This window comes from Aulonocara sp. 'chitande type north' Nkhata Bay, linkage group LG7 (assembly GCF_057382095.1).
Source record: "Aulonocara sp. 'chitande type north' Nkhata Bay isolate Kocher_YH1m ecotype deep benthic linkage group LG7, A_spYH_male_GT1.1, whole genome shotgun sequence".
Lineage (NCBI taxonomy): Eukaryota > Metazoa > Chordata > Actinopteri > Cichliformes > Cichlidae > Aulonocara > Aulonocara sp. 'chitande type north' Nkhata Bay.
This window is the reverse complement of record NC_141350.1, coordinates 6,431,550-6,449,561: the sequence shown is the minus strand read 5'-3', so window position 1 is coordinate 6,449,561 and position 18,012 is coordinate 6,431,550. Positions and strand designations below refer to the sequence as shown.

The following is an 18,012-nucleotide window of genomic DNA, read 5'->3' as shown; positions in this document are numbered from 1 at the left end:
GCTGTGCCTTCTCGCTCTCTCTTCAGTCTGGCAGCAAGTTAACACACAGCAGAGTCCACAGGCCCAGCCCAGACAAGATGTTTTTATTCATGTAAATAATGACCTTGTGTCTCATTTTATATCATTTATTAGAATATTTTTACAAATAATTTGGTTTCAGATCCACCGTGTTGCACTGACTATAGATATTTATTGAAGTGCTGTATCGTGTTGCTCCAGCATCATTACAGAGCTTATCAAAAATTCCATTTTGATGATGAGACCTGCTCACCTATCTCTGCATGTGATGATGACACCATTCTTTGTACCATAACTTCAACTAAACCATACAGAATAGGCAGCAGGGCTCAATCACGCACACAGTATGGGGTGGGAGGTGGGGGGGCTGCCACACAGGATCCATCCCCCTCTCTCTCCCCCTGACAGAGAGGGTCTCTGCTTCACCCTCTTTTCTCCCTGTCTTTTTATCTCCTGTGTGATTTGAACAGCCTTTCAGACCTCTGCCGCTAATGCACCAAATAGGCTCCCATTGTTAATGTTACAGCAATATGAGTTTCTTTTGTGTATGTTTCTTTCTGCTCCCAGAAGGCTGCACTGAAACCCGATAGGCAGCATAGTTTGGCAGTGGTGGGATCTCTTTATTTGCGCCTTTTTTTTTTTTTATTTAAATAGGTAATTATGGAAATGATTCTTCTTTGTTTTTGCCTTTCTCTACTGAGTCCAGTTCATAATTAATTGGTAGCGTGAAGGACTGGCCAATTTAAAAATCACAAGGGAGGGGTCGAGGGGGCTTGTTTTAGTTGCTGGTGTCTGGTTGGGTAGCAGGCGGGTGGAGCATCTGAATTAGATTAGATTTAATTAAGGCATGGGGCCCCTGACTATACACGCTGGTTCACAAATAGGCTGTATGCCAGGCTGGTTGATGGGAATTCAGCAGTATGTGTGAGCACACTTACAAACACGCACACACTGCAGAGGTTCCCCTGGGCCTTCAAGGTCAGGTAGGCAGAGGAAACCTGCAGCTTGGTGTCTGGAAGAGAGAGAATGGAAGCTGAAAACCATCTTCTGTCTCGACAGAAGGTTGCTGGTTTGTCAAAACAAACAATTCTTCTGATTAGAGGCATAAATATATCTTAATGTTACGTAGCAGTTAAATCAGAATAAAATTTGGTTGTAAAAAATGTTTCTCATAGTGTTATGCTTTATTGTGTGTTGCACAGTGATGATTTGTACTTGCTTTCAATCAGTCAAAACTTATTGTGTCCATGTGCTGAGGCAGCTAGCGCTTTGTGCTATGAGGTGATTTCATTACACTCTGGGTTTCTTTCCATTATCTGGGTTTACTGACCCTAACATTAGGAATCAGGATAAGCAGCTACACAAAACTGTATTATTATTAAGTTATTATGAAGCCTAATTTCATAAGGGTTTCTTCTGAGTGTTCACATGAAAGGGGTGGTGCTGGCACCATTTGACCAATCACAATTACTGGAACTGGAACAGAGCTGCTACTTTGATAAAGTCCAGCCTAGTCAAAGCTTTTTTTGGGGAAGAAAACTGTATAAGTTAACAGATTTATCAGTGTGACAGCTCTGTCTTTAAGATAAGGACTGTGATGGATCATAATTTAGTATTTTATTAAATTAATGCTTAAAAGGCATTTTTAGTTTTTATTCTTACAGCTGCAGCTTTGGCTGTGTTCAGCAGTCTAAGAGTAAAGAGTAAATATAAAAACACAATTCAATAGTAGGCTTAGTTTACATTCAAATCTAGTATAGAAGTTAAAAAATGTCTCCTGTTTTGGATCCTATATTAAAACATACAAGAAAATTGTTGTAAAATTGTTTGCAGAGACTGGAACATCAGAACTTTCACATTTTTCCTTACTTTTTAAATTAAATAAAATTTCATTTTTCAGCATTATAAAAGCAGATACAGATAGTTAATATCGGCCAATATGCGTGTAAATGATTAAATAAACAAATACAAACTCCAAAGGTATATTATATTTTATCAGTTAACAAATATCATCCAGTGTTCCTGAATGTGAAGGTTTTAAACTGTGCAGTATCAATATCAGCCTTAAATATCTGTCAGGCTCTAATTTTTTGCTGCTTCAAGCTGTCCCCTCTCCAAAAATGTAGAACTTTCCCTTTGTGTACACATTGGAATCATAGCATGATTTGAATTTCCGTCCTTACTTTCAGCTGCTCACTTATTCACCAGAGGTTACCACAGCAGGGAGCGCCACATATTTGATGTGGCAGATCCTCCTGGGACTGAACTGGAAAGCTTTCATTTGTTAGTCCGATGGTTTACATATGTTCCTGTTTCCTTGCATATTAGTAGTGTGTAAATTGATGCAGATGAAATCAGAAAGTGGACTTCCATTTCATAAGCATCTTAGCTGGTATAATAATCACTATGAAAGACTCACGTTAGTTGACTTTGAGCTTTTTGTGGTTCTGTTCTCTGGGTCTCGGTACCTCTACCTCATAAATGCGGAGAAGATCTCTACTCTGTACTAAACACAATATCCCTCAAGAGCCTGTAAGTCTGTATAAGCATAGAATACTTCAAAAAGCTCCAAAAAGGCTTGCCTTACCTTGCACTTTCTGGGGATCTAATCCTTACAGTTAGAAGCACTTTCAGACTATTGATTTGACCTTAAGATGTCTTGTAATGGTCATTTCCTGGCAAGCTATCTGGGCAATAGCCTCAACTGTCTGCATGATGGCTTGTGGACGAAGAAGTTAGTTTCCTAGGCTTTAATGCACATGGCCTTTTAAGTAGCAAATGGAAACCTTGAGCAGAGAACGAGGAAAGTATTTTGAACTTTGAGGTTTGATATTCACAGCCTTAGTTAGCATTAGTGTAATTTGAAGTGAAATAGCAACTGTAAAATACTTAGATATAGTCATTTTTCCTCAGCACATCCTTTCTGCAGCTCTGTAATAAATAGATTTCTTTCCACTCTCTTGCTGCCTCTCCTTAATAGAACAGTACAGTCAGCTGGTAAGCTGAAACACCATTTACATGAGCCCCATCCCGACGCCTGATTGAAATTCTCACACTGTAATATCAGTCAGCGGAAATATTTAAGCAGCCCTTCCTCATCCTATCTAAAATAATAAGCTGCAGTGCCCTGTAGCATTACTGTCATCCTTTTCCTCATTTCATGCAGCAGGTAGGCTGCTCTGCGCTTGTGTGTTTGGCTCCAGCTTTCATTGTGAACATTAGGTTCACTGGACTCTTGAGTAGTTTGCAAACTCTGCATCTCCCTGGGACAAACATGGCAAAGTGTGACGGCCCCTGGTGTTTCGCTGCCCGCTCTCATCTTCAAGTTGCATTTTTCTAAAAATGCTATAAGCTGTTTTGCCCTCACTATGAATTATTTAGCTTCCCTCTCCTTTCTTTTTCTGTCATACTAAAGAGTCCCTGTTTATGAACCAGGCTTTAGAAGTAGCCTCTGCACTGGTGCACCATGGTTGATTTGTTCTCTTTGTCTCTTGGAGCTCTTCGGGTGAGTTTGACTGCTTTATGCGTATTGCTTAGCACTCTCATCTCCAGGAGAGGCTGCCGCTGTTGAATCACATAGAATACATTTCCAAATGAACCTAAAAACAATTTACTGCTTGATATTCATGCCTGCCTCCTTTACTCCCTTCTCCATTCCCTTGGCTCTCCAACACCACAACTCATCTTCCTTAAATTAAATTCCCCTCTTCCTCCTCCTCTACATCCTTCCTTCCTCCATTCCCCTCTGAGTCCCTCAGCACCACTAATCCTTTTTTTTTCTCATCCACCTACATTATGCATCCTTAGTTTGCTCTTCATTTCCTTCCTCTCTTGCACAGAAGCTCCTGGCCAGGACTTTGTGACACTGGACTATCACCTGCGTTACTACCCTAGCATCACCTACGCCGTCATCGGCAGCACCGTCATCTTTGTCCTTGTGGTAGCCTTGCTGGCTTTGGTTCTCCATCACCAGAGAAAACGCAGCGTCCTGCTGCCCAGAGGCGTACGAGGAAGTTCACATACCCACCACCATCACCAGCCCCTGCTGCTGTCCCGTCTGGTCATCTTGGACCGAGGACACTTACACACTGGAGGTCCGGCACTCTCCCCTGGCTCACCCACCACAACCGGTCAATACAGCTCAACACCTCGAGCTCTGCAGCTACTGTCTGGGACCCTGTATCCCTCAGCACCTTCCATGGATTCCCCTCCATCATACTCACAAGCTGTTCTAGATGTCAGGTGAGATGAACAAATAGTTCTAGTGTCTGTATACATATTTCTACATTTTCACACTGTAACCTAAGACTGATCCAAAAAGAAAAATGAAAAGAAATAACAGTGCTCAAATGTGCTGTTCTATCAAACTATGATCTACTTCCAATCAGAAATCTGTCAGCATGCTTCCCACGGGTGCTTTTATGTTATTTGCAATGAACAATCGTGTAACTGTTGTATACTCATTTATTATTAAACACAAATGTTCCTGTTCAGATATTAGCTCCAAAAAAGAGAACATTTGCTAAAATGGCAAAATAATAGTAATGAGATCCTGATAAAAAGAAGGAAGTTTGCTTTCTTTTAACAGACACTCAGTGTTCTTGTTTCAAACAGTGGGAAAAAACTAAACAATTGCATAATTATTCATATTAATGGAAACTAAATGAGAAAAGGTGAAACTTCAGTTCAAAATAGTTCTTACTTAACTCCATTATATTCTCAGATGGGAGAATACATCCTGTTTTGTTCTTTTTCCTTGCTCTTGATCGCTGGCACAGAAACGATTGTACAACCCAGTGTAATGTTTCTTCTGTCTTTAGTCGACCTCCTTGGTTTGACCTCCCTCCGCCCCCTTACCTCCAAGATGGAGAGCTTGCTTCAGAAGGCGAGCTTCCTCAATATGAGGCCCCACAGGACCCCGTGAGCCACCCCGCGGCTCATCCCTGCACCCCCTCAACACCCAGAACTGTGGCCACAGGCGAGCAGCCGAGCGATTGCTCCGGAGAGGAGTCGGCCCAGCTGTAGCTGCTTTAGTGGAGACTGATAGACCTTAAAGACTGCAGGACTCAAGGACCAGGCTGCAGGGCAGCATGATGCCAGGACAGTCCACAGCAAAGACCCGCTTGAGGTGATTCAACAAGGACTGACAGGCTGAACAGTGACCTCAGCTTGTTGCTGACATATCACTGAAGAACATCTCTCCCTGGTGGACTGAGCTTGTGTGTTGGCGCCCCCTGCTGGGATCACAGCTGTACTAGTTTGGTTGAATTCTCCCCCTGAAGAATTACTGTGTATATTACCTACCAGTGACCACAAACTGTATCTCTAAAGAAGTAGGAGCTATTTCATCAACATATTCATTAACATGTAATGTTGTGTGTCAGTGGTGATATTTGTCTTTGTGCGTTACTTTTCTGCAGCACTTGGAGAGCGAAGTCAGAGTCGTGCAGCACTTTGCGACACTCCCCTCTCAATTTTAGATTTCGTGTCTACAATGTCTGACTTTTATTTTCGATTCAACTGCAAAATACTCTAATAATAGATCAAATCTATCCTGCTGAGAAGATTTCAGACTTAACAGAGTCCCATGTAGCTGTGGCAAACGGGAGCGTCTCAGTGAGAGAGAGTTTTTATCTGATTGAAGTGCTGATGTGAAACATGAACTAATAATATGGCTAGTGATAAATATTAACAGTTGCAGATTCTTTAATAGGATTTTATTGATATTTGTTAAAGATGAGTGGAGGTTGTTTCTTTCCTTTCAGTATTTGTTTGTTCACTGTTTCTTGTCATTTGGTTAAATTCCAGCTGAAAATGTGAAGAGGACCAGAGTTAGAAATTATATAGATTATATAAGTTATATAGTTAGAAGAGCAGAAGTTATGTAAGTATTAAGTTTCATAAATAATTCCTCTAAGCAAAAGAACCACCCTGCTGGTAATGCATTTCTATCTGAAGGCCTGTAAGTATTTTATGTAAACACAAAGAAATAGAAAATACAAAGAATTGTGTTGAGGCCTTATTTTATGCTAGTGCCTTCTTTGTTTGTGGTATTCAACAATAAGCTGTCAGACAACCTTTTAAGAACACGCTGTCTTCCAAAATGTAATGTATTTATATAACTTTGTGATTCAGAAAATTCATCCTCAGTAGTATTAGAATCACAAAATTCATATCCGAATGCTCTTTTATTCATTTCAAATGGTTTGTTCAACACTGTACACACACACACACACACACACACACACACACACACACACACACACATGCATACATATGTATGTGTAAAAAATAGAGAAAGTTATCTATTTTAAGTAGAAGGCTACTTGGAGTTTAAAAGTGGGAGATGAATGTGTAACAGTGAAATTAAGTTTTTAGTTCTCGCCTAGAGGCAGCGGGGATGATGCAGGTACAAAAATAAAAAACAATCAAACCAAAGATAGTCATTATATAAACCTATTTCCCTCCAAAGGAACATTTATTATGCCTGTAACTTTATTATATCAGAACATGCAAAGGTTTATTGGGTAAAGCAGAATTCATGTTATTGCTGTAAAACTGGAAAATGGTTCTCAGGACAGATTGTACCAGTTAGACGATTCAGTTTATATCTCAGTTTCTCTTTTTATTTCTCATTTGTTCTCATACATATTTGTGAAGTGGTCCATGATGATCTTTTTACCCTTTGTATTCTGTACATTGGAAATAATATAAATATTTCTGACTCAGATATTACGTGTATGGCTTTTTTGTATGCAATTCTTATATATTTATTTGTCATGAGTCACAATAGTCATCATGACATTAAATATTTTTTTTAAATACAGGTGTTGATAATAATGTTATTATCATCTGGATGATAGAGTGTAAAAGCAACATACCACAGTGTAACAGTACAATAGCACAATAATGAGCTAGATGTAGTAATTCAGTAAAAGGACTAGATGTTGTAGTCCCTGATAATGCATTGCGTTAAATGGTGAGAATCTTGAGGGATGGCTGTTATGAGGAAAGGCAGCCCACAAACTTTACCAGCAGCACACATCGTTGTGTGCCTCAACTTTCAGTCTTTTACCCAAGCTAATCTGCCATTTTTGGGGGGATTAGAGATCTGATCTAGGTTATCATATTAAGATTTGGGACACATCGTCAGTAGTGGACCTTGGATTCATCGGATGTTTTGGCCATTATCACTAGACACCCTCGTCCAAGATTCAACTTCCTCATCCAGGATTCAAACTTTTTTTTTTTCAATTTCTGTGTCGCACACACATAAAAATTAAAAAAATATCATCTCATCCTGAAATCATAAACTTTCCCTGGAAGCTCCATGTTCCACGTTCTCTGTCCAGAATAAAGTACATGAAATTGTGCAGCACTTCAGTGAGGTGACCTCAGGTAATCTGGACCACTTTTTTGTAAATCAGTTGGGACAGTAATCTTACATATTACATTCAACTGTTAACTTATTATGATTAATAAGGATTGCTAACTCTCAAATGTACAAGGCTGATGGGATATTGTGGTCACCCCACTGGGCGGGTTTGTGAATAACGTGGGATTTTGAAATTTGCACCACAGGTGTGTTGACTAGGAGGCTGAGGGGTAGCGGTGACAGCTGCCAGTATTTTGTTTTAATTTTTTTTTAATTGATCTAATAAAATATAACTGCTCACAGACGCAAACAGCTTTCGAAACTTCAGCTTTCTCTTATTTTTTCTATTAAAATGGGCAACTAACATAGCAAAGGGATGCAATAATGAAATATATTAATGATATATTTTTTAATAACAAGAACCATTATCTTTTTTTTAATCAAATCAGCGTTTTTGATGACGTGTTTTTACAAATAGTCAGGTGAAGAGGATTGGTAACTAAAATGCTTTTATTATTTAAAATGTCGGAATTTTACTGACAGTCAATTTCAACAATGATACAATGTTAATTCTTTTATTGCTGATTTATCTACTTATGGATTCTCTTAGGTTTGATATATTCAGGCCACTCACCGTGTATTTTGGGGGGCAGTCTCAAAGTAAGGCCGTTCCCCTTAGCAACCAGTGAACAACAAAATCACATGATAAATACCAAGCACTGAGGCAACAAAGCCTGCAACAGTTTAAAATAATTTGCAAACCGTAACAGTAAATGGCCCACCCGAAGGTTGTTTCTGCTGCTGTATCTCTTTAACCTTTTCAAACAACCTCTGTCTGTCAGAGATGGTTGGTGAGTAGTTAGCATGAGTCAGTGCTCTTCTGCCCACAAGTATTGATTTCCTTTACTACTTTCTCGAATGCCTCAGTGGCAGCTGCGCGGAGTCATGCAATGTCGCAGTTCTACCAACAGATGGAAGCATTTCACCATCATGAAAAAACCTCAAGCCTGTGCAGAAGCTGATTTCTGTTCTGCCAAATTAGCATACGTATCAAATATTGTTTTGTGTGGCTGTGTTCGTGTGTGCGTACAGCTATTTATGTATTGCTTGATAAAAACAAAATTCAAACTTATACCGTCAGATGATTTGTGTTCATGGCAAGTATCCAAATGTGTTACACATAATTTAATGGGTACAAAACAAATATTATCTCCCTAGCCACCTCAATTTTTATTGCAACATCCCTCAAAGCCCCCCGTTTCATCTGGCCCCTCCCACCCTAATATCCGCTTTACAGATAGCGTGATACCATCTTTGACAGCACTCGGCCCTCTCCTGTCCTTTCCATCGTTCTACCTGCTCCCTGATTCCTAATTGTTCTTTGTTCCACTCTTCTCAGTTTTTATCTTTCTGCCCTTTCTCATTTTCTCTCCTCTGCCTCCTCCTCCCCCTTTCATTGCAAGCCGCTTATACTCTGATCACCCCGCACTCCTTTACCTCATCACTGTGATGCTGGAGGCCCATGTTTGCTTAGCCCAAGCCCTTAACTACACAGACCTTTAATTAAAACCCTGCACACTTCTCTTTTTCTGTCCGGTGAATAAGAGGAAATCTGGACTTTCTGCATAGGCTGCTGAATAGTGTGTGGCTGGATCAGTGGAGGCCATCCCTGTAAATATATTAGGTCAGTGGAGTAAGAACAGTGAAGACGATGCAAAGAATGACAGGAAGAGGACTATGTTTAGAAACTGGGTTGGCTGTTATGATGGTAGTAAGGAGAAAGGCGATGTTAATGTTCATGTAGATGAGAAGCATTGTTAACAGATACCATGGCAGCATTCCAAGGAGATGAGCCAGAAAGTAGTTTTACTCTCTTGAGGGTCTTTCATTTAGCAATACCATAGCTCTCAGCTATTGGAAACAGTGCAAGTGTGATAAAATCTGGCTTATATCCCACTTGTAATAAAGACGTTCATTCTTTCAGCTAGCACTAGATGAGACTGATGAGGTTACTCTATATTTTATGTTTTATTTAATTTCTAATAACATTATTTCAGAAAATGAAGGAGGGATATAAATATGGATTTAGTCACGTAAGTGTTTACTGTTCATTTTGCTTGGATTCATGCAATTCTCCCAGGGCCACTTTGCTCGCACATACACGAGCACGCACACTTACTTGGCTGTTGTGCCACTGCTCCAGTGAACTGAAGATAAGACCCAGTGTTTTCACATGTAAATGGTGTGCGCACAGAGGGGAAGGAGGGCGTATTGTTAGCAGGAGCAGCTCTGAGGAGCTCTGCTGAGGGTTTGGCCAGTGGAGCCCTTATCAGATGAAGAGCAGGCCTCTGAGGGAAGGAGGGGTCGGCGAAGGACAAGGGCTGTGTGGGGTTGAGGGGGCCAACAGGAGAATAGAACAGCTGGCGGAGTCACGCGTGCAACCCCAAAAACACACAGAGGCCAGACACACTGAGCACGGTGGGAATCTCCTCAGCTAAGAGATTCACAAACACACGGCGTCTAGTGTGATTATCAACCACTAGCCAGCAAGGCTGAGCACATAATCGCACACACTGCAGTCGGAAAAGAGGACCATTTCACACAATCGTCGGCACACATACACACCAAAACACAATCGCAAATACACATTTCCATACAGGCGTCTTTCCACATCATTAGTCTAACACACAAGCAGGAAAAGAAAGACTATGATGATGCTAAATGCACAGATAGCTGAATGACCTTTCAGAAATGAGCTTTTTTCTCTGAGTGAAAAAATCAGCAATACTTTGAACTGCCACCTGGCTTGTCTTGCTCCTATTCACACGCTACAATAAATTTCAGAATAGGACAGATTCTCGTAAATGTGAAAAAGTGAAAAATATGCACTTCTTGCAGCAGACAACATGCATTTCTGCTCCTGAATCAGTGTATGTCACAGTCTGATAGTCAAAACAAAAAAAGTACAAGTTCATAGGCCATTCAAAAGAAAAGTCAAGGACATGTTCATCATATACAAATGTAAAGGCCTCTTTACATGTAGTCTTTTAAATTCTATTGGATTAGTTCATAAATATTAAAACATGCATTTATAATTTTTTGTACGTAACTTTAAAACTATCCAGTTCCCCCTTAAAAATAAAGCAGAGGTATCATTAAGTCAGACAGCATACCGATAGAAACAAAAATTCCTAATATATATGCATTTATGCACATATATGCAGAAGTCAGACCAGCATTAGCAGCTGAAACAGTAACACTTCCCTGCTTAAGAATAGGCCGGGGTGTTGGCTCTTGTCCTTTCCATTCAGGCCAGTGTTAAACACACAAACTAGCATGCTAATGGGTAATCCCTGAGGACCGGCCACCTTTGTCCCAGCCCTAAGAGGATGTCTCTCTCTGGGCACTGGGTGACAGCCACCAGGCTGCCTGCTCCTGGACAACCAGCATGCTGCCAGATACTGATCTCAGTCCTCCAGAGGGATGCCAGCAGGTTGCGAGGCTCTGATTGGTGTCTGATGGGCGGAAGATTGGCGTCTGTCCCGATTTTCTTTTTGTTTCTCCTCTATCTGTGATGCACCAGGAGGAGGCTTGCTATCTTTCTTGGTGAGAGGGAAGTGAAAATGTAGTGTAAGGCATTTTGTCATGCAGCAGGTGGTCTGTATGCGTCAACAAAGAGATCCAGTGGATCTGATAGACTTTTACTGGTTGCCTCAAAGCCATGTTGAGTGACCTCCAAAGATTTGAAAACAAATAGTTGGTTGACCTTTGTATTTCTGTTGAACAATGGAGAAAAAATTAATGGTTTTGGGAGAAGTGTAAAGGGGGAGGGGGGTGGGTTTTTTATTTTAATGCAGTGTTGAAAGGTGTTCCTGTGGTTATAAGCACTCAAGCATCCCTCTCTGTGGATTAGGACATTCCACACTGCAAGGTGGACACTGCGAGTCTCGGAAAAGGCTGCCATTGATTTGCTGAGAGGACATTCCACAGTGCAAGGTGCAGTAAGGAGGCCAGAGGAGGAGGTTAATCCTTTGGGAATACTTCAATTCCTAATCCTTGTGATGTGATGTGTTTTGTAGATTACATGAAATACATGAGCAGAGGGAGACCAGTGTGAAGCTTCAGAATTAATGACAACATCATGTAGCGTGCGTGTGGTATTATATGCTGTCGGCCAAAGGATAGTCATATGATGATGATTATTTTAAACAATTTATCCAGGCCTAGTTCTATACTGTCTATGATGAAATATTGTGGCCTCATCCCAGCTCTGCACCCTCATCTGTCTTTTCACCCCCAGAGAACCGAGCTCCACATAAAGCAGCACCCAGTGCATGCACACACATATACACTCACTACAATCCCACATACACTGGCAGTAAGCCAGTGTCTACCCCTTAAAAATACCATATATTGATACTATTTTAAACTTTCACATACATTTAAAATTGAGATAGGTATCTTAAAATCACTTATATGTATACTTCCCCCATATTTAATATTCCTCAGCTTGAAAACAGATCTGCATGTGGTGGTCTCATCTTGCGAGCTACCTCCCACGATGCAAAAAGTCTTTTGTTTTTTTTCCTCAGTACGTGCCATGTTCCCTAACAATTCCCCACCCGCAACATCTATCTTCATGCGTGCATCCTCATCCATACATGAACTTTCATGTCTTTTCATCATACTCCTCACCAATATTTCCACCCTTCCCCCAAGCTCCACCCTCACACTTTTAAAATGAAACACACGCAGCATAGAAACTATACGTCTATCCCTGGCCCAAGTCTCCCTACCACCCAAGGCCACCCCATGCCTCGCACGTTCCCTTCAAACAGGGAGCACGACACAGGGCCCCTCCATCCTTATCTTCCCTGGGCCTCCCCCCCGGCTTGTTCCATCCATCATATCTGCCCCTTTCAGCTTCCATCGTGTCCCCACAAAGGCAGCTAACCAAAAGAAAAGCCAAAAAAAAGGGGGAGAAGAATACAACTGCTACCATGCAGAACAGTGCTGGCTAGAGGACTGCCTTTTGTCCCGGGCCATGCATCTCCTCGCCTGGTCTCTCCTACAAACCCAACCCTCTTCTCTGAGGGAACAACAGCCCCTAAGGCTTGGGGGATGGGTGTGGTTCTGACTAAAGCAGTATATAGTTAAGGTCCCCTTGATGGCCCCTTGGTCACCAGCAAACCCTTCGTGTTGAGCTGTCAAACGGGGCGGCCCTGGGCACTCCCCTTGCATCCACAGGCACACCCTCTGGGGGGCAGTAAGAGCCCCAAACTCCTGACTCGGGGGCCCCAAAAGACGGGGCTCACCGTGCTCTGCTGACCTGACCACTGAGGCTCTGTCAAGTGGAACCATAAAGCTCAGGTGAGGAGGGGGACTTGGTGTACATCTGCAGGGAACTCTTAATGAAATGGAAGGGGGAAAGTAAAGGATTTACATAGGTTGACATCAAAGGCACCTTTGACTTTTGTGTGGTATGTGCACTCAACTGTAAAGCTGGTGGAACACATTTAATTTCTGATAGCGCAGAAAGAGAAGAAAGAAAGAGAAACGCCTTTCATAGCAGTTTGTGCTGATTCAAATAAGGCAGAAGCCAAAAATAAAAAGATTGAGGAGGGGAGTGCATAAGTGAATGGGCAGCATCCGTTAAATGCAAACAAAAGCTGGTGTCTTTCTGTTGGTGCTGATGTTCTGCTGCAGGCCATCCTGCTTTTGTGGCCCAAGGAAGAGAGGGAAGTCCCTGCTTGGTCACGTTCACACCCTCTTCAGATAGAGCACCTCTCTCTGCTGGTCATGGATGTTACGAAGTCCTGCAGCTGCTTAGACACAATTGGAGGCGGAAGGGTGGAAAAGATAGATGGTCGGGAGCAGACACGAAAACAAAATGATGTTTAAGAAATCAAAATAAAAACTAGGATGACAAATGAAGCAAAGGGAAAAAAATGCACCAAACTTTTTAAACTGGTAAGTATGTAGAAGTTGATTTTTTTTTAAACAGGAGTGACATAAAAATATATTAAGGCTAACCTGGAGAATTGTAGAGGATAAGGATTATGCAGAAAAGGTTAGCAGACAGGAATTATTAATGAGGAGAAACCCTAGGTCAGGGGAAACAAAGTACATGTTGGATTATCCAAATTCAGTGTGCTACTTTATTAGACCCTGGAGACCTGTGAGGCAGATATCAGACTTGCAGAATAAGAGGAGCTGGAAGGCTGGAGAGAGGAAACTACTACTGATAATTGGAGAACAGTTTCTAGCACTAAGAAAGGTGCAGACACTGACTGACATTTTTAATGACTATTTAAAAAATGTTAGCATTTTTGTCATAGTTATTTTTTATATATGTGTGTGTGTGTATATTCATTCAATCTTTGGAGATGTAGGGAAGGCAGGAATGGAGACAATGAGGACAAAATTGGAACTTGTAACACACACACACACTCAATCAGTCCTCAGACACACAGGACCCTAATGGAAGCGTGACTGACCACGTTCCACTTCTTTTCACAAGAAGCACAATGGTGTGCTGAAGCTGCAAAAAGCCAGTTGCGTGTGTGTTTCTGGCGTTCGTGTACGTGCACGCGCGGGTATGTTTATTCATGTAGGCCTGTGTCCGGTCTTCGCACGCACAGATTGCGATTTTCCCAGGTGAACAACGCCATACGGAGCATTGCATCTTCAAGCTCATTAAAGACCATTCTGACCTATTAGAAAGCATTCAGCAGGGTGTGCATTCCCCCAGACTCCTGTGTCAGGGCACAGAGCCATGCCCAAAGGCCTCAGGGTGGGGACCTATGCTAAATGAGCCGAGGGAACACACCAGAAGGAGCTGATCCCTTTTCTTCGGTGATCGCTGGTTGTTGTGTTGATGGATAGGATGAGTGGCGGGGTCGGGGAAGTGGGGGTAACAGCTTGTTGAGTTCCCTTACTCATGGAATTCAAAAATTTATAGTAACTGTTGAATAGAGGGAACGATGAGTTATTAAAACATTTAAATTTGCATCCTTGTAATCATTTAAATGACGGGGGGAGCAGTAAGTTCACTATCTGTGTAATAATTATCATTTTATTCCCAACATGTCTGTTAAGATAGCAGTGTTGTGCTGTCATAACTGATCGGCAAAGACAAAACACCCCCCCTTGTGGGCAGCAGTATGAACAATCAAGTGTCAGGCCTCTATTGATTCCAGTGAAGTGGAATTGGACCAGAAACCTCTGTGATGCCTTTAAGTTTCAAACAGATTGTAACATGTGTGTGTATGTTTGGAGAGACGAGAGAGGCAAGTGTTGCAGCATTCACCCCTGATGGTTATAAATGAGAGTCATGTCAGCAAAAGGACCCCAAGCCATCTGTGATACTCACAGCTGATCTCATAGTGTGATGCACTACACACACTGAAACACAAACTGTGTGAGAGGAACCAAAACCTCTGCAATTTCTCATTTTTTCTCAGATTCCCACCCCAGGGTTAAATGTCTTAAATTACATTTCAATTAGCTTTTAAACCTGAGTCCTGTTCTCACCGGTTGTGATTGTGGGTTATGCAAAGTTCCATTCAATGTCCTCTCTTCCAAGGATTTGGTCATTGCGTTATTTGTAGCTACTTTTGTGGCTTTAGTCTGACAAAGGAAACAGAGATTTATTTTAAAAAGCCTTACCAAACTTTGTTTTTTAACTTGCATAGCTATCAATTTCAGGAAAAAATTGCCAGTTTCATGTTTTCTACCATGCTTAAGTGACCTGCCTGTACAAATGACACATGGGCTTAAAAAAATACATTTTAAAAAATCTATTTTACTAAGACCTAGAAATCAGACAGAGACACATAGAAGATTTTAGGCAGAGGTGTGGACTTGAGTCACATGACTTGGACTCGAGTCAGACTCGAGTCATTAATTTTATGACTTTAGACTTGACTTGAAAAAATGTTCTAAGACTTGTGACTTGACTTGGACTTTTACACCAATGACTTGGGAATTGAATTGGACTTGAACCGGTTTACTTGAAAAGACTTGATATTTTACCCCAAATATAAAATTTAACACGCATATTATATGGAGATTGAAAATGTAACGTCATTCACGGGTAGAACCGCAAAGGATTCTGGGAACTCGTGGCAAGCGGTACTAGCGCACGCAGGCTTTCAATTAAAATCAGTTATACAGCGATAAAAAAGAAACACAAAAATGTCAAGAAGCTGTTGTATTATTAACTGCAATAGCCGGTCGCATGACAGCCACGGGAAGCCGACGGGTAAAGAGATCGGTTGTTATCGGATTACGTCGTTGAAGAGAAATTGTTCGAGCCATGTTTCCGAAGTAATAAAGAGGCGACGGATGGCCTGGATTGCAGCCATTCAAAGACCAATTATAACGTCCCAGAACACTCCAGCTCACAGGTTAGTCTGCTCCAAGCATTTCCACACAGGTCAGTCTGCTGTTGTAGTTAATGCGTCATTTTTCTTAACATAATTGGTGATATAGGTTACAAGCAAGTCTGGCGCTGAACAGAAATTGTCGCGCTATGCTCCTTTATTTATTGTGCATAAATAGTGAATTGTCCTGACACAATATTGCGTTTCGCTTCTGTTATTATGGTACATTGACAAAAACATATACTTTTATTCACAGGATAAAACTGTTGTTTTGTATCACTAATTGCCCAGTACGATTACAGCATACAGTATTATTGTCACTGCTACATTTCTGTGATGCTACCAGAAATTATTTCCACTGCTAATTAATTACCGTTGAGCTCAAAGGTTATATTAATAAACGGTTAACGAATGTGTATTTATGACGACGATTTGTGAGACTGGTAAACTTATGATACGTACGATGGTCTTTACTTTCTACACGGTGCATTTCAAGGTCCTGCACCCATCCGTCGGTAAACTGTACCTGGGCTTGTTGCAGTGACCGGAAGTTACTAAACTTCATGAGTGTATGCACTCACTCCAAGAAGCGTATAATTATAAATATGCATATAAATATGCTACGATGAGATAGCTGACTTCATCTAACTAGCAAATGTTTTCCAGGCTACGTTGGTGATACAGTTTTTTTTTTAAATGATATTTTAAAAAAAATATCATTTATTTATGTATGATATTTTTGTCATGCGATTTTAAAGCCGGTCCTACAAGCGCATCCAAGAATAACATGCAGCTTATCTCAGAACTGTCGGTGAAAATTATTCTTGGAGCTAGGTTTAATTGAGCTGCATTTTAAAGAGGTGCAATTTCACAATTTGTGTATATTTTCTAAGTTCACTATTTTGTCATGTGTTGAGAAAAACACAGATTTAAAAATTACATGGTCTAATATTTACATTTAGCATAACTGCAACATGCTTTTTTTCGTTTGTTTTTTTTTAAGACTCGAAAGGACTTGAAATTCAAAATTTCAGACTTGTGACTTTACTTGGACTTTTACACCAGTGACTTGAGACTCGACTCTGACTTGCCTGACATTACTTGAGACTTGACTTGAGACTTGAGGATAAAGACTTGAGACTTACTTGAGACTTGCAAAACAATGACTTGGTCCCACCTCTGATTTTAGGCATTGCGAGAAAATAGATCTCTATCCACACATGGTTCACTTCAAAGAAGCAACTGCAAAAGAATGTGGGAAGAAGCAGGGCATGCATTACCAGTGTAATGTTTCACTGATAACAGGTTCAAATTTACTGCTGAATAAGACGTTCTGTTGGATATTAAGGATAGGCCCAAACTTTTTCTAGGTCTCCCAAAAAACATGATCTATGTTCTTTTTAAGTCAATTAATCAGACTCCTTGCCACCCTGTTCCCTCTGGTAAGGAGAGCAGGAGTAGGCAGAGCCTCCTCTTGCCGTTAGGGCTCGAAGAAGGAGATTCAAATATTTATAGAGCTACGCACCACGATCCATTTCTCTCTCGTGACATTCTCTAATTCCTTCTTCAGCAAATTGTGCTTTGGCAGCCATCTCCAGGTTGAGAAATAGCTGAGTGCCCAATCAGATCTAAATTCATTTTAGCTCCAGTAGAAGTCAAATATAAACATCAACAAGCCCGTATAAGAGAGCAAACCATGAATCATACCCAGAAGAGGGAAATTGTGACCTTTTGTTGAGGCACTAGAGAATACCAGCCTAAGAGGAATGCTGCCATTTCCTCCACACTACAGTATGGTGGTTAAAAGGAAAGGCAGTTGCCAGGGCAGCATGTGGCGGTATGTTCTGGTGAAGGCTGAGACAAAGCAACATGTGACAGGCTTGCCGTCCCCCTACAGCTGTGACCTGTCTGCCACCCTGGAGAGGGAAGAGGAACAGGAAGGGAAAAGAGAAGGATTGAAAGACGGAAAGAAGCGTGGATGTAGTGAACCCTGTAGTGAATATAAAGGAAGGTGTTTGCTTGTGTGTGTATGTGGGAGCGTATGACTTTCTGCTGGTATTTGCCTTTATCTGCAACCATTCATCCATCCAATCTGCTTTGCACTTTCTGGGTTTATTTATTAATGGGGACCCAGCAAAGTGCACCGTTGAATATTACATTGATATTCATATTTTGCTACGAGCTGTTTTCGGTTGTGTTACACTTTCACAATCACAAGGATGTTAGTGAACCTTC

General features: G+C 41.2%; 1 protein-coding gene across 5 annotated transcripts in view; it reads left to right on the top strand.

The window, feature by feature from the left end:
* ldlrad3 (low density lipoprotein receptor class A domain containing 3) overlaps positions 1-6,748 on the top strand; it is a 94,180-nt gene extending 87,432 nt beyond the window's left edge. For all 5 annotated transcript variants that reach the window (XM_086298210.1, XM_086298208.1, XM_086298213.1 and 2 more), the window contains 2 exons: positions 3,858-4,260; positions 4,839-6,748. In XM_086298210.1, the coding sequence (XP_086154336.1) occupies positions 3,858-4,260; positions 4,839-5,043 (608 nt within the window). In that variant the 3' untranslated portion in view covers positions 5,044-6,748. The remainder of the gene's footprint in view (positions 1-3,857; positions 4,261-4,838) is intronic.
* Positions 6,749-18,012: the final 11,264 nt, after the last annotated feature.